Genomic DNA, 21,305 nt, shown 5'->3' on the forward strand with positions numbered 1-21,305 from the left:
TTTCTTAAGTTCCCGGGGGATGCTGGTCCTGCTGGTCCTGCTGGTCCGGGGACCACACTCTGAGAACCGATGTCCTGGAGGATTAGCAGCCGTGTGCATGACTGCCCTATCCAGGTACAGTGGGCAGCAGGTTTCAGCTGCTAGGAGGTTTAAGAGGTCATCATGTGGAGGGAAAGTGACAAAAGCAATTTCTTGGAGGGGAGGTCTGGAATTTAATATTTGGCGCGGTAGCTTGTGAGCCTCTGGCCAGAGCGGCAATCACGGACACAGCAGGCCACACCCCGGCTCTCAGGCCTTCACCTTGAAATGAGTTCTCAAATCATGTGGGGATGAAGATGGAAGGAAGGAGGCCTTGGAAATTTGCCAGGTGGTCAGCCGCCAGGCTCTGGCGTCTGTGGGAGAATCAGACTGAGGTTTGGTCTGAGAGTCCAAGTTTTCCCTACTTCTTCAAACACTGATTGGTAAGAAAATTCAGGACTTGATCAGCGGTCCAGTGGTATTTTGGTTCAGAGCTCTGTGGTTCCTCAGACCTGGGCTGAACCCAGGCTCTGCCACGTACTGGCTGTGTGGCCTTAGGCAAGTTATTTAGCTTCTCAGAGCCTCAGTTCCTTTAACTGTAAAATGGGGCTAATAGCACCTGCCTCATGGATTTGCTGTGAGGATTAAATGAGCCTGGCACACGTTAAGTACTCAATAAAAGGTAATTACTATTTCTTTCTGAAAAGAAAGAAGGATTGGTCTGTGGGGCTATTAACTCTTTCGGGTCACTTTCCAGAATTCCAGATAGCGGAAGAAGGCTGGAATTTGAGTGCTGGCTCCATCAGGGCCCCTCCACTCCTCTGTTTTTCAATCTGTGTAAAATGTGAAAAGGGATACTCTCTGAATTGTTGAATGAATAACCTATCTCATAAAGTTATGTTCACAAAGTTTGAGAAAACCTTCTAGGAACTTATAGTAACTTGATAGTGGTACGAAAACCTCAGTTATTATTACAATCTTTTCAGTAAAATTCAGATTGCCTAGAAATGTACATTGTTTAGCTCCAAGGAAGCGTGGGCCATTCTTTGAAATGGAAGGCTCTCTTTAAAATAGGAGCATATGGAAGCAATGGTGCCCTCTTCAGAATGTTCTGTCTAGAGACCCACAGGACTCCTGCTTCCCCAGGGGTGTGACACTTAATGCGGTGGCCCATCCTAGAAGACGGACCCCATTCGCGCCTGGGCAGTTGGACAGACAGGGAGGGTAGCCCCTCTAGGTTGTTCCTGTAGGACTCAGGGGCCTGAGAAATCAGGACAACGATGGGTTTGTTTGAAACGGTCACCTGGGCAACGGGAAAGTCAGCTTCCACATCTGCTGTGTGCAACCCTGAAGTCACCTTAATGACTTTGGTTGTCGAAGCCACGGCTGCCCATCCCAGGCCTGAGGACCTTGCAGAACAGACCGCTCACAAAAAAAGAAAAAGGGTAACAGCAGTGATGGTGCTAATAGGATGAAACCCACTTACCAAATGAATGAATGAACAAGCAAATTAAAGAGAGAATTCAGAGCAGGATATAGGGTCAGGAGCCTCAACTGAGTAAAACACAAAAAGATGAAGCTGAACTCCCTACTCAGCATCCAGATCCTTCCATCTGGACACGTGACGTCTATCACCCATGCACAGAACAAGTACACGGCATGTGAGAAGACAAAGAATATTCCAAACATGTAGTTTGGGGCCAGTGGGGCTTTTTTTGGCCTTAAAATGGTCTGAAGCTAGCAACAAACTTCTGGGCCAACAGCTTTGGCATCTGGCTTCCCAGGAGCGAGAAGGCCTCTGGGTGCCCCCAGGGGACAGCAGTGTGGGCTACTCACCTGAACGTGAAGAGAGTCCCCATGTCCAGCATGGACAGCAACTCCGCTTTTGACTTGGGGAACGAGAGCCGGTATCGCAGCGTCTCGAATGCAGGGACGATCATCGCCTTCTTGGTATTGGCGAGGTCGAGCTGGATGACAGACTTCCTGATAAGAAAGGGGAGGCAGAGAATGGGTCCCGTGATGCCGAGGAAAGACCTATCCCACGTGAAGGCAGGGAGGTGGTTAGCACAGGGAGGTGGAGGAGAGAAAGCCTGAGTTGACTTCTCAGTTTAAAGGTGGGGATACCGAGGCCTGGGGAGGCCCAGCATTTTGCCCAATAACACTCAGGAGTCAAGTCAGAACTGCTGCCACTGACCCAGAGAGCAGAGTCTTCTTGGGGGAGTGAACGGAGGACAGGCCAGACAGGAGGGGCTGAGGGACCCTTCCTCCCTTTCACAGTGTGTGTGACTGTCAGAGGCAAGTGCAGAAGGCAGGTCTCCGAGGATTCACACGGATTGGAGCCCAGCCTGTTGGGACCACCGGGCTGACCACACACTCTTACTGCATCGCTGGCCCCATGGGAGCAGCTAGATCAAAGCTGACAAGCGAATCACCGACCTGGGCATTTTCTGGGTGAGGTGACTCGTCAACTCCATGACTCCTCCAGACCCCGAGCCTTTGAACTAGCCAGACCCGTCCGGGCAGCCAGCACCCAGTACAGTGCATCACTCATATCCCACTTATGGGTGGAAAGTCCGCCATCCTCTCACTCCTTCCTGCCTTTGAGCCTGGCCTTCTGCTCCGCTCCTCTGAGACCCAGCTCCTACGATTCTGGATTTATCTACCTAGTCCCAGCTCTGTGGCTATCACTCGGAAAGCGAGAAAGGTCCAGAGAGGGCCATAGAGCATGAGGTTTGTCATGAACTCAGACAGGATTTGAATCCTGGCTCTGTCACTTTATGAGTCTTGCCACCCTGGGTAAGTAATTTAGCTTCTCGCTACCTCACTTCCTCCTCCCTAAAATGAGGCAAGAATATTTCCCTCCTGGAGCTTCTGTGGACACTGAACAAGGTAATATGAACACTGCTTGGCACAGCTGGCACATGGCAGGCTTGTAGCAACAAATGGCCACTATAATATGGACTGCCAGTGCCATCACGATTCCCTGGCTTGATCTTCCGTGATCTCTTTTGGCCATGACCTTGGCACTTCGTTCTGGCTTCCTGCTCAGACCACTGACCCTTGGGTCTCTGCCAGCATGGACCATCTGCTTGTTTTCTCTAAAGGAGAGAAAGCAGGCTCCCTTGGGGTACTGTGAGGCATTGAAAGGCATTTTGTAAAATACTGGAAGAAGCAGCTCTCTGTAGCGATACAACTGCTTACTGCTGTATTATTAAAATCACTTCATTCAACAAAACTTTGAACCTGGGCATAAGCAGGGACTAAGGCTGGTCTGCAAAGAGTAGTCACGCTACCTGAAGTAACTGTGTCAGCCCAGGCCAGCGCGGGCCACGAGCAGAGAGGCAGCTCAAGAAGGACGTCAGCAGGGTTTCGTATCAATGACTGATGAGGGGGAGTCCGGACCAGGTCAAAATAAGCACAGCCCTCAGAAACCACCCTTGATTAAGGGGTCTCACCAGTTCCCACTGGAGAGGAGGTGGGTGAGAGATGGACTGAGGTTCATTTTAGAATCTTCTGAATATACTCGTAGTTCACTCTTTATAATTATGCTCACGTCAACTATCTACCAAATGTTATATGGCCCTCATGTCACTATTTCAGGGGAGATTCAAAAAGGATGACACCAAGATAGAATCCGGGCGAGCTATACTTAGCCAATTGGAGGACGGAGGTCTAAGTCAGCCTGCTCCGGCCTGCATTCCTCTCTCCTTTTGTCTCTCTGAACAATGACTTCACAGTTCTCAACACCCAAGATTCCCTCATCCGTGGCCAGGCATTCATATCAGTCCTACATTAGACACAGAGCTGGGGCTCGTCACCTTTTCTCCAGGAAAAGTATTACCCTATCTCTTGATTCTGGGTGTCGGGGATGGGACATATGGGTCTATAGAATATTTTTGGACCCACCAGATGGCCAAGCCCCTGGAACCACCGGGGAGGAGGGGAGGGAGGTATCCCAGCATTGAGGGGTGGTTGCTGTTCATTCACCCATCACTGAGCACCTACTGTGTGCCAGGGACCATGCTGGGCACTTGAAGACACAGAGTGAACAAAACAGCCGAATTCTCTCCCTGCTTGGCACTTACATTCTTGTCTTAAATGTCTCAGGATGCTGAAGCCCAAGACTGCATTTGCAGCTAATTGTTTTAAGATATGAATGCTATGGAAATGGAGTGGGAGGCTAGGAGGGCTGAACTATGAAGAGAATGGGCCAAGTATACATACACACACACCCCCCACCTACAGAGATCTATAAATGTGGATGTCTCTATCTATATAAGCCTTCACAGCCCCTGTACACAGTGGCAGCTCCCAGAGCTATACTATCCTACACGAAGCCCTGGCCAGGGCAGTGTGTTCCAGAGTAAACACTTGACTCAAGCTGAGTAAATCAGTTTCTCACTCTTGGGAGTTTGAACAGAGATGCAGAGACTGGAATCCCAAGGGCTGACTTGCATTAATGTCAAGCAGCACTCGAGCGGCTTCTGAACTGCTGCTGCAGAGGGGCCCAGAGCGGTCTGGGTTAATTATGGTCTCAAGGATTGGTTTTCCAAAGCCTCCTCTGATTCCATAAGAAATGCCACTCCACTGTTTTCTTGTCTTGTTTTCCTCTGATTTCTTTTCATTTTCATTAAGCTGCCTACTGTTGGTTTCTGTTGCTTGCAACCAAATCACTCTGACCAAGATATTGAAAAAGGCTCAGAGTCAGCAGACCCGGGAAGCAGCACGCCTTAGAAAATGGAGTCCTAGAAAGCCTTCTTTCCCCACTGCATAGAGACCATCAGATTCAGGAGTGCTTTCTGCAAACTCCCTTTAATCTCACAGACACACACACTGCCAGGAACATGGATTAGTCACTAGATAGGTCTATTTCAGACTCAGTTCAAGGAGATTTCCATACTGGTCTCATTATGAAGTTGTTCAGCAATAAAGTGGCTTCAGGGTACTAACTCTGAGTGCATCTCCTCATTGAGGTGGCCGTGGAAGCCGGGGCCCTTGTGTACTGTGTCATGTGAGTACACCCCACCCCCCCAGGGGCTTGCCGACCACCTAGGGTTGCACAATTCACTGCCATCATTTATCTAGAGAATGAGTCCTGCAGGGGATGGAGTGTTTCAAAGGTAGAATCTTCTGGGAACAGAGGGGCAGTACGGTGAGATGAGAAGGCTGGACTGGGAGCCCAGGGACCTGAGTTCTGGAGCCAGCCCTGACAAGCTGAGTGACTGGGTCTCTTCATTCATTCCTCTTAGATTGCTAAATCTAGTGATTAAAACTGAAGATTTTGGAAGGCAGCTTGGTGTAGCAATCAGACAAACCTGTTTCTAGCTCTGACTCCACCACTCCTCCTGGACACATCACTTTCACCATTCTGAGTCTCAAGTTCATGTTCTTATGAAACATTCTGACAAGGAAAAGCACAAGTGCATGTGGAAGTGCTTGGTGCAATGCTTGGCACAGATTAAGCACTAGGTACCTGATGATTATGCCTGTGGTGGTTAATTTTATGTGTCAACTGGGCTAGGCTATGGTGCCCAGCTGTTTGGTCAAACACTTGTCTAGCTGTTGCTGTGAAGGTATTTTGTGAATACAATTAACATTCTGTGGATTTCAGACTTGACAGTCCTCACAATTCCTAAATAACTATCTATCTATCTATCCATCCATCCATCAACCCATCCATCCATCCATCCTATTGCTTCTGTTTCCCTGAAGAACCCTGATTGATACACTATCCTTGCTTCCTGTTCAAGACTCCTTCAAAAATATTCACAAACCTACTACAACATTTTCAGACTGAGTAGCTCTTAAAAGAAGCCTCAGGTATCTACTGAAGGAATTCAGAACCTGCTAGTATAAGAAAAAGCACAGCAAATACAAGTGACCTGGAGCCAGCCAGCATTGGGCTCCAATCCTGCCTGCCACTCTCTCTTAAGACCTTGGGCACGATGCTCAATTCTCCTGGTCACAGGCTCCCCACCTGTAAAATGGAGATGACAACGCTCACCTCCTATCAATCAGGATTGCTGTGAGGACGAAATGAAACGATCCCCCCAGAGCCTGACACAGTGCCCAACTTACAATAACCGATTAACAAATGAGCCCCCTTCCCTTTCGGGCTCAGCTTACTGGTGGGCCTGTAGCAAGAGAACGGGCGAATGCGGAGGATTCAGAAAAGGCGATAGATTCTTACAAGCAGGAGAGATCTTTGGCTTGCTAGCGTGCTTGTCTATGAAAACAGAGTTTATTAGATTTCACTCTCCAGCCAGCTCTGAGTCCTTCTTTGTGTCAAAAACAATTAAGGTGTTCCAGACAGAGTAAATTCACCCTCTTCCAGCCTGGAGGAGCTGACCAGAGCGAAAACTGTGAGCTGGGCAGCGTCCATCTTTGAAGTCCCTGAGTGTCCTCTCCTGGGCATCTTCTTCCCTCAGCCTCTCAATTTGCTTAAGTACGCAAAGACTTCATAGCCTGTTTTGCTCCTACCTGGTAAAGCTGGTGAGCAGGGGAGACAAGGTGAGTGAGTAGCGAGGCTTCCTACGCCAACTGAAGGGAGGAGGTGGGCAGGGACTGTAGACTCTCACGGGGCTCAGTGTAAAGTCAAAGAAACAGCACAAAAGGGGAGACTGTTAGGTAGATGGGCTCCCTGGTGTTTAAAATTACCAAACCCCAAGACGGATCCTGGCAGTTGACTGTGCATATGCACACACACCCCCTCTCCCTCCCCCTTCTTTTTAACCCTATCCTTCACCCTAGAGGCAAGTCTCTGTCACCAGGGAAACAGCCCAGGTGCCTGGCATGAAGAGCTTATGGGAAAGTATCTCAGAGAAATAAGGAAGAAGGACGTACTGCATGGCTCTTACGACTTCCCCTCATCAGTGGTGAAGACAAGGGCCCTGGGGCCGGGCTGCTGAGGCTCACATCCTGGCTGATTACCTAACCTCTTTGTTCCACAGTTTCTGTATCTGTGAAGATGGGGATGGTGACGACAGCATGAACCTCAGAGGGTGTTTGTGAGGATGCAGTGAGTTCCCATATGTAAAGTGCTTAAACTACCTGGCAGAGAATAAGCACTCCATGCATGGTGGCCATCAATAGGATTGCCTGCCCACCTTCTCGTGTCGGTTTGACTGCAGTCACAAAGGCTGGCATCAATACTGGCCTTTCCCCACTGTCCGAGGTCCAGCCAGAGCCGACTGAAGCACTTTATTCTTTCATTTGTTCATGTCCTCACTCATTCCACCCTGTGCCAGGCATTGTGTAAGCACTTGGGATCCATCAGTGAATAGAACAGGCAGAAATTCCTGTTCTCATGGAGCTGACATTTTAGTGGGGGTGGGGGGAGAGAGACAATAAGAACAGTGAGTGAATTGCATAGTATGTTAGAAAGTGAGAATTGCTGTGAGAGAGAATGGAGCTGGCTAAGGGGCGGTAGGAAGGCGAGAGGTGGGGAATGGGTTGCAATTTTAAATACGGTGGTCTAGACAGGCCCCATGGAGAAGGGATATTTAAGCAAATGCCTGGAGCAGGTGAGGGAGCCAGTCATGTGGTGATCTGGGGCAAAAAAAGGCCCTAATGACAAGAGCACAGCAAGGAACAGGGAGGGTACCTAGAAATGGGGCAGGAGGCGGTGGAGGGGGGGGGGGGCGGGGGCGGGGTGCTGCAGATCATACAGGGCCTTGCAGATCATTGAAGGTTGTGGTGGGCAACAGAAATCCCCCTCGCTCCCCACAAATATCCAAGCCCTAATTCCAGAAACCCGTGGGCATCTTACCTCACATGGAAAAAGGGACTTTGCAGATGTGAGTAACTGAAGGATGTTGAGATAGGAAGCTTATCCTGGATTGTCTGGGTGGGTACAATGTAATCGTAAGGGTCCTTATAAGAGGGAAGCAGGAGGGTTAGTGTCAGAAGAGACAAGATGATGGAAGCAGAGGCTGGAGTGATGCAGCTGTGAGTCAAAGAATGTGGATGGCCTCTAGGAGGCAAGAAAACAAATTCTGCCCTAGGGTCTCCAGAAAACGCACACCTGCCGACACCTTGATTTCAGCCCTGTAAGACCCTTCTCAGAGTCCTGCCCTTCAGAACTGAAAGATAGTACATTTGTGTTGTTTAAAGCCATCATGTTCGTGGTAATTTGTTACAGCAGCCACAGGAAACTAACACAGAGTTCTTGGGATGGTACTCTTAGTGAGATGAGGAGACACGGAGGAACTCTGAGCGAGCAGTGAGATGATCAGTCTTTCACATTAAAAGAATTCCTCTGGGGGGCTGGCCCCGTGGCCGAGTGGTTAAGTTCGCGCGCTCCGCTGCAGGCGGCCCAGTGTTTCGTCAGTTCGAATCCTGGGCGCGGACATGACACTGCTCATTAGACCACGCTGAGGCAGCGTCTCACATGCCACAACTAGAAAAACCCACAACGAAGAATACACAACTATGTACCGGGGGGCTTTGGGGAGAAAAAAGGAAAAAATAAAAATCTTTAAAAAAAAAAAAAAAAAAAAAAAAAAAGAATTCCTCTGGCTGCCGTGTTGATAGCAGACTGTAGTGTTGCACGGGCAGATGCTGGGAGGTCATTTGGGAGGCCCTTGAGGTAATACAGGTAAGATATCCTGGGTCAGTATAACAACAATGAAGGAGAGAAGAACTGGCCTGGTCCCAGAGCCAAGAGGATGTCCTCATCCACTGGATGTGGGGTGTGAAAAAGCAGGAGCAAAGGATGACCCAAGGCTCTTGGTTTATATAATGGGAAGGCTGGAGTGGCCATCAACTGGGATGGAGGAGTACGCTTTTGGGGGAAGATCAGAACTTAGGTTTTGAACAGTTCATTTGAGATGTTTATGAGAATTAAGTGAAGATGCTGAGGAGGCTGGTGGACATGTGAGTTCTGAAGTCAAGAGACAGGGCTAGCTGGAGATATTCGGGGCATGAGTGGCAGATATATTTAAAATCACGAGACTGAACTATATCACCAAGGGAGCGAGGGTAGAACGAGAAGAGAAGTGGCTGGCAATGGGAACTACATGGAGGGATGATGAGGCTGAAAACCAAACTGAGACAGTCATGTATTTCTATAAGCCAAGAGAAAAACAGTGTGTCCCTAGGGGGGAGTTATCAGCAGTCAAATGCCGTGAGAAGTCAAGTAAGATGAGAAGTGCGGCTGACCACTGGATTTTGGCAATGTGGAGGTCACTGGGGCTTCTTCCGTGGTCACTGGCACCTAGAAGAGGACCTGAAGCACCAGCCAAGACCAGTTAATGGGGGTGTGTGAGGGCAATGGCCATTTAGAGGAGCATTCCCCTAGTTCTGCGGAAACAAACTAAGTCAACACGAGGGCAGGTTGAACCGCCATGTCACCATGCTGGCCCCTCGTTTCCCATCCCGAATACATACTGGTGGCCAGACAGGGGCTGGCTACAGTGGCAGAACCAGGGATGTTTAGAGAGGCCAGGATAATCGACTGAGAAGTGGGAACCTTACATACCACAAAAACATACAACCTCGTGATAAGCACCTTTGTCATAAAAAACATTTGGTTTCATCTTCAGTGACTAGAGGTCTGGGAAAACTGACTCGCAAGCTTCAGAGGGGAGGAATTAAGTAAAACCCCATGACTAATACCCGACCCTTAACAATGAGCTAGGGGCTAGGAGAAGAGGCCCATGTTTTCCAATTAGACACATCTAGGGGTCCTACAAATGGTCACAACTTGCCTGAAAATGGGATTCGAAGCTTCCATCAAAGGATTAACTAACTCCCTTCTCTCTACTCCTGTGCATTCTACTCTACTCAGAATTCCCTGAAACAAAATTCTTCCTCTTTCACTTGGTGTAGATTAGGTATTGCCAACCCAAGCTGGTGTCGTCTTCACAGAACAAAATTAAAAAAAACCATCTACCTCTGATGTAAAGAAAAATGAGGAAGCCCAGTTGAGTTCAAACAGGAAGAAGTGGTTCTGGAATTATCTCCTGTTTAGATCTGCCTATATTGGGCGGGAGGGGGCAAACTCAGACAGCTGCGGGGCCAGGGCACGCAGGATGATCAATGGCAGTGGACACCAGACTTCAGTGTTGGAGAGACAAAAGGGAGAAAAGGGCAGAGGATGGGACGACCCGGGAGTCCATGCCCGGCATCTTTATGCTCTTCATGTCCAGCTGCGTGGCTGCCATATGGGATCGTGGAATCAATGCGGCCAGGTATTCTGATGTTTCAAGAGAAGCCAACTAAAATTATTTCCAACAGATGTAAGGGCTGGATACCTCTCAGGGGATGGCAGTTTGAAAGGAGGCTGAAGAGTGAGAAAAAGAGCATGATCTTTTACATCAGATGATGTAAATGCTATCTTAACTCCATCACTTCACTAATTGTCTAATCATGGGCAATTTTCTTAACTCTCTCAGCTTTTGTTTCCTTATCTGGATAATAATAAATACTTCATGGACTTGGTTATTAAGAGAACTAATATATTCATTAATTGATGAATATTTATGAAGCCAGACATAGATGTTGGGTACAGAGCTGAATGAACAGATAGAACCTTTGTCCTTACAGAGCTCAAAGTGTAGGGAGGGAGGAAGGCAGAGGTGTAGGCACTCTGGTGCCCCGTCATGAAGAGCTTCCCACCACTGTGTTCTGACTAAGAAGCAGGAGCTAGCCATTCAGGAGAGGGGTTCTAGGTATTTGCAAAGCTTTGGAACTAAGAAAGCACATAGGATGGGAGAAATTAAATTTCTTAGAGCATGCCCGGTACATTGTACATGGTCAATACATCGTAACAAAAAGTGCTTTCGTGTATTCAGTAGCAAGCACTATGCATTACTTCTCCAATCACTGCAACCTACGACAAAGGTACTAGTGTTCCCAGTTTACCAATGAAGACATGAAAACTCGGAGAGGTTAACTAATTTGCCTCATAAACAGCTAATAGTTACTCTCATCAGATGATAATAATCATTATCTTCTTAATTAAGGCTGCACTAGCTTAGAAATAACCTGGAAAGATCAATAATTGCAGGATCTATTTGGGCCAAGTCTGTTAATATGGTGACTCTGCACTCCAGCAACGAGCTCCTTGCAGTTCACGGATCAAGGCAGTTGGTTGGGAGAGTGGCTAGGAACGGAATGGAGGGGGATGGCAGCAGGCTACTGTCTGTAGGCTTGTGCTCCTTAAATGGCACTCTCCTCCCCAGGGCAGAGCCTACCTCTTAGCAGCTAACTGGGGCAGAGGCCAGAACACAGGCGGTGTTTGGAGATGCAGAGACACGTGCACCGACCTCTTGGCTTACTGAGCTTCTGACACTGACGATTTCCTTTCTTTACAGCCCATGAGCTTCTCAAACTACCATAGTCTACCGGTTGACTCCTTGGATTTGGCCAAGGTCAGCAATGTCTCCAACACTGTCAATTTAACAGACTTCTCTATTCTCATCTTTCTTGACTCCTCTCTGCCTTTGGTGCTAACCACCACTCCCTCCGCTCTTAGCTTGAGAACACCATCCCCAGCTTCTGGAGGGCATCTTCCCACTCTCTCTGGCTTTGATCAGGGTCATTGCTTTGTGCATCAGCCCTCTTGATGCTGGTTACCATTTGGGTACCTCTTGTTGCCTCTGCTCCTTGAGTGGAAGTGGGGGATCCTCCATCTCTGCCCACGTGCGCTTCTGCTCCTGTAATAGAATTGGCTGAACTGATTTCTTTGTGGTGCTGCAGTGAACAGCTGAGGCCAATGCTGACAAGTGACAAACTGCTGGCAACCACAGGCCTCGGGCACTGGGGCTGCTGTCAGAAGGCCAGGAGAAAACAAGACTCGTCAGCTCTCAGAGCCCTGGATTTCTACAGCCCAGCTCCATAGCCTCAAATGTCAGAGATCCCACTGTTTAATCAAACCTGAGATGTAAGAAAGCCAAGCGGTTCTCGTACAAGTTCCCTGGGACTCACTCATATCAAAGATATATTAAGAGGGCATGGGAAGAGGGAAGGAAACTTGTGCCGGAGTGTACACCTGTTTCAGAAGCCCCCGAACAGCATCACTCCTCACTCTTCGTGCACAGCCAATGAGAGGATTTTGCCTCTGCACCTCCCTGGCCCACCTCTGCTGGCTTTGATGCGTTGCCCTTGATGACGGTCCTGCCTCTTCTTTGGGACTGGCTCATCCTGGGCTGCTTCACTCACTGGGGATGGTGGGTGATACTGGTGGTAATAACATGCAGATTGCTTGCTTATGAAACTATCAGCTCTGCTAGGCTTGACATCAGAGACGAGCCTTGTTCATGGTTCTGTTTCTAGCTCCAGCACCGTGTCAGCCAAATAGTAGGCACTCAATAAATGCACAGGGAAAGAGGGAATCAATCTGTAGTTGTCATATGTGGGAGAGAGGATGGTTCTATAAAGGCCCTTTGTAAATGACAGACAGCTGGGTTGAAATTGTAGTTCTGCAGCTTTAAATACTTAGGACCTTTGGGCAAATTTATCTTGTGCATTTTAATCTTCTCACTTGTATAATGGGAATAAAAGCACTTATCATTGACTAGGTTGTCATAAAAAAGATAACATTTGTCAGGGGCTTAGCACAGCGCCTGGTCCATGGAGGGCACTTGTAATCACGTATTTCTTCCTTCCTTGGTCCTTCACAGACTGTAGGTCATGCATATTCTCCTGTGATGCTCACAAGGAGTACATGGGCACCGTCGGGGTGATCCCTGTTTGAAGAGAAAGCTGAGGGATGGGTCCGAGATTCACCCATACTTTTCTGATTCCAGCTTATTCCTGGAACTGGTGTGTGGGCCTGGTGCAAACTGAACCCGTGAGTGAGCTGGCAGATGGTGAGGGGCAGCAGGGCTAATGTGGTCACAGATATTATGAATCAGTGAGGGGCAAGGAAGGGTGTTTGTGTGTGTGTCTATGCATGTGTGCATGTGCGAGGCTAGGAGAAGCCCCTTTGCCTCCAGCTGCCCCCTACACTTCTTTAAACTGCCTAGCTTCAACAGTGGTAGATGTAATCTTGACTTTGAACCAGAGCCATGGGAAACCATCTGAATAACACCTCTGAGGACTTAGCAACCTACCTCAGGGCACAGAGGAAGGAAGAGCAGAGTTAAGCTGTGCTTGTTATCTGCGCTGATAACTGATAATGTGGAGGCAGACCAGGCACAGCCCTCCCCGGCCTCTCCTCCCATCCCCTGACATGGAGGCCAGGTAACAGGGTTTGCTCTGATTCTACTACAGTCGCCTAGGAAATGAGTTCCTGGTGGACAGGCTGCCAGGAGATGTGTGGGGACAACAGCAAGGACTTGCAAATGAGGGCGATAAGGCTGCCCACAGAGAGTGTAACCATAAAATACACACATAATGGATGTGGTCAGAGATAGGCAGAATCATCTGGAGAGCCAGGAGGGCTCCCAGGCCCCAGCAAGATGGGGTAGCTCCTAAACTGATGGTATTAACATATCCAGAGAGAGAACCTGTCAGTCAGAGGGGGTAGAAAAGGAAGAGAAGCTAAGAATGAGCTTTGGGGGCAAATTAAAAAAAAAAAACCACACAACTATAGTTTATGATGCCACCCTCTGTGCTATGGGCTCCATATTCATCATCTACTGTAATTGTCAACATCCCTATTCATCCCTATTTAATGACCCCGTTGCCCGCTGATGTTTACCTAAACATCAGGGAGTGTTTTCTCTGAGATGGCACCGTGTTAATTGCAGGCTGTGGGCCACAGGAGGGGCAGTCAACAGTTCCGTGGTTAGACGGGCAGCTCTGGAGGAGACTGCCCGGATTCAGGTCCTACCTGGACACTCACCAGCTTCTACTCTCGAGTAAGTTGCATGCACACCACAGTTCTCTCCTCTGTGATATGGGGACAGTATTAGCACCTGGGCTGTGGGGTTTTGTGAGGATTAAAGGAATCATCTCACGTAGAGGTTAAGACAGTCCTCCAATACGCAGCACGCACTTGATAAATACAACCTGTGATGATGGTCACGGCCATCCCGAGGATGGTGGAGATGTGCCCATCAGGCAGCTGGATCAATAAAGAGGTTAAGCATAGAACACCTCTGAATACGCCCAGGACACACTCGTTGTCCACTTGGTAATGCTCTGCTTGTGAGCATTACTTAGCCTAAACATTCTCGTCTGTGAAATGAATTATGGTTGAGGTTAAATGACAAAATCCATGCGAAAGTGCTTGTAACAGAGCTTGGCACACAGTAAGTGCTCAATAAATGTTAAATGTTATAGAGACAGTGGAATTAAAATGATGAATTAACCCAGGGAAATGCCACCTGGTAATGTCCCTTGGCAGGCAGCCAGCTGGCCTTGCTCAGTGCCACCTCTACCTGGCCTTGTTCAAATTTCTGCAGTCGTTCAACAAATATTTATAGAGCAGCCATTAGGTGCCAGGGGAAATGTGATGGGGGAGGGTGGTTAGATGTCATCCCCGAGAGAGCAGAATAAAACTGAAATTTGTCATTCCCATCCACGGTGAGAATATTAGTCCCCGCCGAGGGTGGCACGTTTGTCCCCAGAAAGCAAAGGCAACGTTTGCAAAACAAAGCAGAGACATTTTGAGCCTCAGGCATTGAACACAGAGGAGGATTCTGCAGGGTTAGTGAAAGAGCTGAGACCTGCCCCAGGCTTCTGGACGTGGAAAGTCTCAGCTGAGGGGAGCTGCCCAGGCCTCCCACCTTCGATCCTTCTGCCATTCTGGAATGTTCCTTTGAACATGCCATGACATTTCATGCCTTTACATCCATTAGTCCTTCAAGCCTAAAGTCAACCACCACCTCTTTTCGAGGCCTTCCCTGCCCACCTGCACTGGGTCATCTGCTTTGAGATCCTTTATCCTGTCTCTCTGTATCTGTAATGATAACAAGAAGAGCAGCAGCACTGACAGCTGGAGCGCCCCCTAGAATGTAAACTCCGTGAGGGCAGGAATCTGGCTTGTGCTGTTCACCGCAAGAGCCTTAGGGCCTAGAACAGTGCCTGGCCACAGCAGACATGTCATATATATTTGTGGAATGAGGAGTGTTCCAGGCATTGTGCTGGGTGCTTCCCAAATCTTATTACATTTAATCTTCCCAGGACCTTAAGAGGGAAGAAGTAATACAATCCCCATTTCATAGACGAAGAAAGTGAAGTTAAGCACCTTTCCCAAGGACAAGTAAAGGCTGGGTGAGGAGTAGTCAGCGCTGAAATGCAGGTCTGAAGGAGTCCAGGGTCAGCACTGTCCCAGTGCAGCACACAGCCTGGCACACAGCAGGTGCTCACTGAAGATTTTTTTGAATGAATGAACACGAGTAGATAGTTTCTCATTTTATAAGAAAAAAAACAGAGATGGTTCTATGAAGTTACCCTGGCTGCACTGAAGGTGGCAGAGTTTGCAGTGGCAGCGGTTATGGGTGTGAGCTGGCAAAGAAGTTCAAGTCTGAGTGCTGTGAATAGACCAAAGGCCAGAAAACTAACTCCTGTTGAACACCTAATATCCTCCCACGAGAGGCTACTATTACCCCTTTATTAATTGAGGAAACACAGCATTGGGGAGACCAGTAAGCTGCCCCAAGTCACATACTTGATAAGTGTGGCGGAACGTGGATTCAAAGGCAGGTCTGTGTGACGTCTGCCATGCCCACTGAATCCCACTTGACATTTCTCCCATCAAGAGTGAAAGCTGTGCATCTTCAAGCTCATTCTTTAGAAGAAAGAGGTGAAGGGGTGGGAGAGAGATTTTAGTGAAACTCTGCAGCAATGTCCATGCATATAACTGATGTCATTATTTTCCAATTGATCTGTTTGTTTTTGCTGTAATCTTAGCTGGTTGCTAAGCAACTACTCAGGGAGCTATGATGCTGAACTTTTTTTGGTAACCAAGTAGGCCCCCCAAAAAGGGTGATATGAGTAAGTATTTGGGGGTACAATCAGCTCTTGTATCCTGGGGTGAAGAGTGATCGGGCCTCTTCCATTAGTGAGAGGCCACCTTCCTCCTCTGACACTGACAGGGAACCTCCCTGGGGCCTCAGTTTGGTCACCTGTAGTAGCACTTACTTCATGGAGAAGTGTGACAAATAGGGGCAATATATACAATGCAGCTGGCAGGGCTGCTAGCACAGAGTAAGGGCTCAATAAATTGCAACTATCATCAGTTTTAATATCAATATTTTAACAAAGCTTGAGTAGAGCATGTTGTTACATAGCCATGCTGAAAAAGTCAGTCTCTAGGAGGGTCCACTGGCCTTGTTGGGGTCCACAGCTACCCTAACCTCATCCCAAACCCAGGATGTAATACTGGTCATGAAACACCCCTGCTTTTAGTGTTTGGATCAGAAACAAGTCCACACCACTCACTGGAAGAAATGTTCCTTGAGTCAATGTCAAGCCAATATGGTTATCCTCATACAGAAAGGACAGTGCACATTTATTTGAGGCTTATGAATCATACCCATTTCCAGTTCTCAAAATTCTGGTGCCTAGGCGTTATCTAGGTCAGAGGTCACAAACTGGTGGTCTGGAGTCGGGGTAGAAGTTTCTGTTCAGCTAAAGACACGTTTGGTCTGGCTCCACAGTTTAAGTTTTTTTAAAAAATTAATTGTCCACATTAACAATCAAAACATACGAAAATCTTGATTTCTAGCTCCTCTTGAAAAATGTGAAGACCTTAGCCCTGACCCTTCTCCCCGCAACCCAGACCAATAATTCCCCATTTGCAATGACTGAGATGGGAGCTATGGTTTCCCTAGTGAAGGATACTCAGCATTCTTGGCTCCATCAGGCCAAGATCCTAGTAAGTCCATTTCTACATTTTACAATGAGGAAAAAACCAGAATTGCTGGAAGTCACACAGTTCGCTAAGGCAAAGAGTGTGATCGGGAACAAGGATTCCTGGGTCTCAGCCAGTGCCCCAGCCACTGAAACACTCAAAAGGTAATGCCATGATATCCTGCTCAGGCCATGAAGGATGTGGGCACAGCAGACCAAGACGGGGCCGGCATGAGAAACGGGCCAAAGCAGGCAGGACTTCTGGGCACAGGCATGGAAAGGAAGTCTCAGGTGGCAGCATCTGAACGAGCTTCCCCGTCTTCCCTTTCAAAGTCCAGACACCGCAGCAGACAGTTATTGATTTCAGCTGCAGACTCTCTCTGGTCCATCTACCTGCCTCCACTGCTGTTTCCAATCCCTTCCCCAGGCCTCCATCATCTCTCACTGGGATTAGGGCAAGAGTCCCCTAACTTAACTCCCCTCCTCTGGTCCCACTGATGCGATCCTTCCATGATGCAACTAGAACGATCTTCCTTAAATGCACATCCAACCATGCCATCCTCTCAGTGATGCTCCCTTGCCCCCTGCCTCATCAAGTCCAGACTCCCCAGCACATTTTTATGAGAAGTCCTGTGGGACCCACCCTGGCTTATGTTTCTGGCCACGTCATCTCTTTCTGTTCTCCCCATCAAGGCTCTGGAATGGCTGTCTCCCTCTACCCAGAGCATCGCCACCTCTACTGGCTAACTCTAACCAGCCTTCAGGCATCTGTTTAGATCTAACTTCTTCAGAACATCCTTTCCTGAGCTCCCTCCACCCCCAGATTAGGATAATACCACCCGGACACCCCCATCACAGTACTTCAAGAACTTTATTGAATTTGCCTCTTTAATTAACTGTTGTTCCTGCTGGTCTATAAGTTCTGGGATTCACAGATCCTATCTGTGCAGTTCACAGACACGGGGGAGCACATAGTAGGTGCCTTATAAATGTTTACCCACTAAATGAATGAAAAGATGAATGGATACTGTGGATGGAGGAGAAAAAACAATCAGGAAAGTCACTCTATCTTTTCAGTCTAGATGGGCAAGCCACTTCACTTCTCTGGTCTCAGTTTCTACAAGTGTATTAAAAGAGGACTGGACCAAGATCATTTATTCTCAACCCAGGGTCTCTGGAATCCTATAGCGCGTGTGAAGAAAGTAGTGGAGTTTTAGGAACAATTTATAATATTTCAAAGCCTCTGAGGGGAACCACACACCTTACTGTGATGAGCTGGCTAAGGCCAAGTAAACCCTCAGGGGGCTCTGCATTAAGAAAATGTTAATTAACGGGCAACACCAGGTACCTCACATGGACTAAGGTCTTCATGAGCAATTCATGACGTCTTTGATCAATACAACATAGGGAGACAACATAAAAACACAGTCTGTTCACGTGTAAGGCTTTTCAGAACATGATGCTCATGAAGTAAAATGATTAAATAGTGCTTGGATGGGGAGAGTAGAGACCACAGACTTTTAAGATTGGGTGAGTTTACTATTAACTGGTTGGAGTGAAGGCCCCTCAGGTGTTCCCGAGAAAAGCCCCAGAAGGGCAGATGATGGGCCGTGGTCCAGTCCTGAAGCTCTCTCTTCTTGGCTGAGGGAGGCCCTCACCCCTCCCATCTGTTCCTCTGGGAGCCGTGCCTGACACCCAGAGCCTGTCAGCCTGCAAGCGGCTGAGGTTTCAGAATCTACAGGAATCCGGGCTGAAAGCCCTGTTTGGCCACATGGGGGCGCCCTCACTCCACACACTGGGATTCCAAGGCCCAGCTGGAGAGGAAGCTGGGGTACTGATCGGTTCCTAGAGCCCCGTGGGGTCAGAAGATGGGGTTCTCAGTGCTCCCTACCACATGCTCCTGGGGAAGATGCCTCCTATCCTCCCTGCCCCGGGGTTGCCCAGTTTGCTGTTCTTAACAGAGATTGACTGGAAGGGGCTCCTCCTGCTCACAGGGGAGGGGTTGATGCTATGAACCCCCAAAGAACCCTGGAAGGAAACCCGATTTAGAAGGTGGACAGAGAACACAGCTGCCTTCCCTGGAGGGAGCAGGACAGGGAGCACACACATGTCACACTATGCTCTGCCTTCAGGACAAAGTTTAAACTCTTTTGGAAGCTCTTTGAAGAGTGAAAGAGACAGAGATAGTAAGACAGAGAAAGACAAGGAGAGAGAGAGACAGACAGACACTCACATGCACACACATGGAGGGAGGGAGGCCAAGAGAGAAAGAAATCAGATTCTGGCCCATCTGGGAAAGCCAGACACTCCAGAGCAGCCAGACAGGTACGCAGAAGGGGGACCTGCAGACTGGGAGTCCGACAGACACTGGTTCAAATCCGAGAGCAAGCTCTCTGGACTTGGGTGGTTACTTTGCTTCTCTGAGCCTCACTGTTCCCCACAGTAAAAGGGGGGTAACCATGTCTGCCTTCTGAGCTTGACGTGTGGATCCAGCGGGATAATTAACATGTGCAAACCACCCCTCATGGTACCTGGATCCAGGCAAGCACTCACTTGGTAGCAGAGAGAATTCATGCTGACAAATGACAGCAATAAAGGATTTTAAACAAGTGTTTGATCATTTACACCTTGTGACTCTAGTTTTCTCACGTGGGGACTGTACGGCTATATGAATTTGAAAGTCCCTTTCCATTGAGGTTATTTATCATTCCATCATAAATGCCACTCCCCACACAGCCAGCTAAGCCTTTCACGAGCAGAGTGCTCTCTCCCACCACTGGACACCCGCCCCTCCACGCCGGGAGAGCTGGGAGGGGTCACTGGAGCGTCACCGAGGCAGCCTTGGATGTGACTAAGCACATGGCTCTGGAGTCAGGCTGGTGGTGCTGTGATCCTGGCTCTCACTTGACTAGGCATGTAACCTTGGCTCCCGCAGGCTCCCATTGGAAAATGAAGATGATAATAGTACCCAAGGCAGGGCCTGGGCGGTGAGGGGATGAAATCCTACTCGTCATGCACTCAGAACAGTGCCTGGCACTCAGCATGCACATCAATAAATGTTAGCCATCGCCATCATGGAGGTTTGTTCTACAGAATAGGCAGGGATCTTTCTAGAATGGTTAGATGAAGGTTGTCTGATCCAAAATGAGAAGAGGGATGATACGTTTTCATAGAAGCTATAGAAAGAGTATTAGATTGGGAGACAAAAGAGGTTTCCTAGACCAAGCTCTGCCACTAAAATTTCATTATGAAAACTGGGGTTCCAGTCTGTTCATCGGGCAAACGAAGACCCTTCAGGCCCCTCCAAACCCGGCAGCCAGGAGCTCTATCTCTGGGTGGACTTGGGCATGCCCCGTCCCCTTTCTGGGTCTTGGCTGCGCCATCTATAAGAGGAAAGAGTCGGACTGGATGATGATCCTAGGGGGCATTCTGCTCCCGGCACCGCACGAGCCTGTGTCCCCGTGGGTCCTCACCTGAGGTACTCATAGAGCCCGTACATGGGCAGGAAGTCGATGTCGGACAGGAACATGTAGGGCGTGCCGACGTGCTTCATGGCCACGTTGCGCAGCAGGTTCACAGGGTAGAACTGGCCCTCCTTGTACACGATGTGGTAGGCCACGTTGTGCCGGCTCATGAGCACCTCGGAGCCCTGTGCGTAGCGCAGGAACTGCTGGGCCTCGGCATCCGACAGGTAGAGGGCCAGGCTGATGGGCCCCTCCCAGTGCTTGCAGATGGCCTCGAGCATCTGGAGCCTGGAGGAGACAGGGGAGGTGAGCCACGGGGGAGGTGAGCCACGGGGATCCGACCCCATCATCTGCCCAGCCTGCTGGGGGTACTCTGCCTCCATCCACACTCGGTGGACCAGGTCTGAATCCAAATCCCTCCTCTAAACTTTAATCACCATGTGATGGGGGCAAATCACCAAATCTCAGTTCCTGTATCTATAAAATGGGTATAAAAACACTTACCCTGCTGGTTCTCATCTTTGTCTACCTCCAACTGAATGAGTGATATCGAGAGTTACATGTCACTATAAGCCTTTTCTTTTCAGACTCCTTCTCTTTTCAGCGGGGGGTGGGGAAGATTATATTAACGATGTAAAGATGCCCTTCCAGCTCAAAACTCCTAGCCCTCTCCTTCACTCTCAGCAAAGGCGTACGACAGCTCTACACTCTCCTAAAGCAGTGGCCAAAGCATCTCCTAACGATGTGGCCAAACTGAGGCCTTGAGCTACAAGGAGCATTAAAACAAGCAGTAAGAAGAGGAGTAATAATAACCACAGTTATCGACTCATCACCATGCACCGCATGACTTTCCAGAATTCTCCCAACAACCCTGTGCACCAGCTGTCATTTTCCCCACTTTCCTGATGAAGGAATTGAGGCTCCAGATGTCTGGTCAGCTCTGATTCCTGGACGTGGCCCAGACACGTGGAGATAGGTACCTGGACAGGGCCCTGGAGACGGTGAGAGGAAAATTACACCGGGTGTTTGGCAGAGGGGATGGAAAAACTACATGACTGCTGGGGACAAAGGGCGCCTGGG

General features: G+C 48.8%; 1 protein-coding gene across 5 annotated transcripts in view; it reads right to left on the bottom strand.

The window, feature by feature from the left end:
- LARGE1 (LARGE xylosyl- and glucuronyltransferase 1) overlaps positions 1-21,305 on the bottom strand; it is a 548,747-nt gene that overhangs the window by 7,507 nt on the left and 519,935 nt on the right. For all 5 annotated transcript variants that reach the window (XM_070600561.1, XM_070600564.1, XM_070600563.1 and 2 more), the window contains 2 exons: positions 20,235-20,513; positions 1,855-2,001 (listed from right to left, as the gene is read on the bottom strand). In XM_070600561.1, coding sequence (XP_070456662.1) covers positions 1,855-2,001; positions 20,235-20,513 — 426 coding nt within the window. The remainder of the gene's footprint in view (positions 1-1,854; positions 2,002-20,234; positions 20,514-21,305) is intronic.

The sequence above is a fragment of the Equus przewalskii genome, chromosome 29 (genome assembly GCF_037783145.1).
Source record: "Equus przewalskii isolate Varuska chromosome 29, EquPr2, whole genome shotgun sequence".
NCBI lineage: Eukaryota > Metazoa > Chordata > Mammalia > Perissodactyla > Equidae > Equus > Equus przewalskii.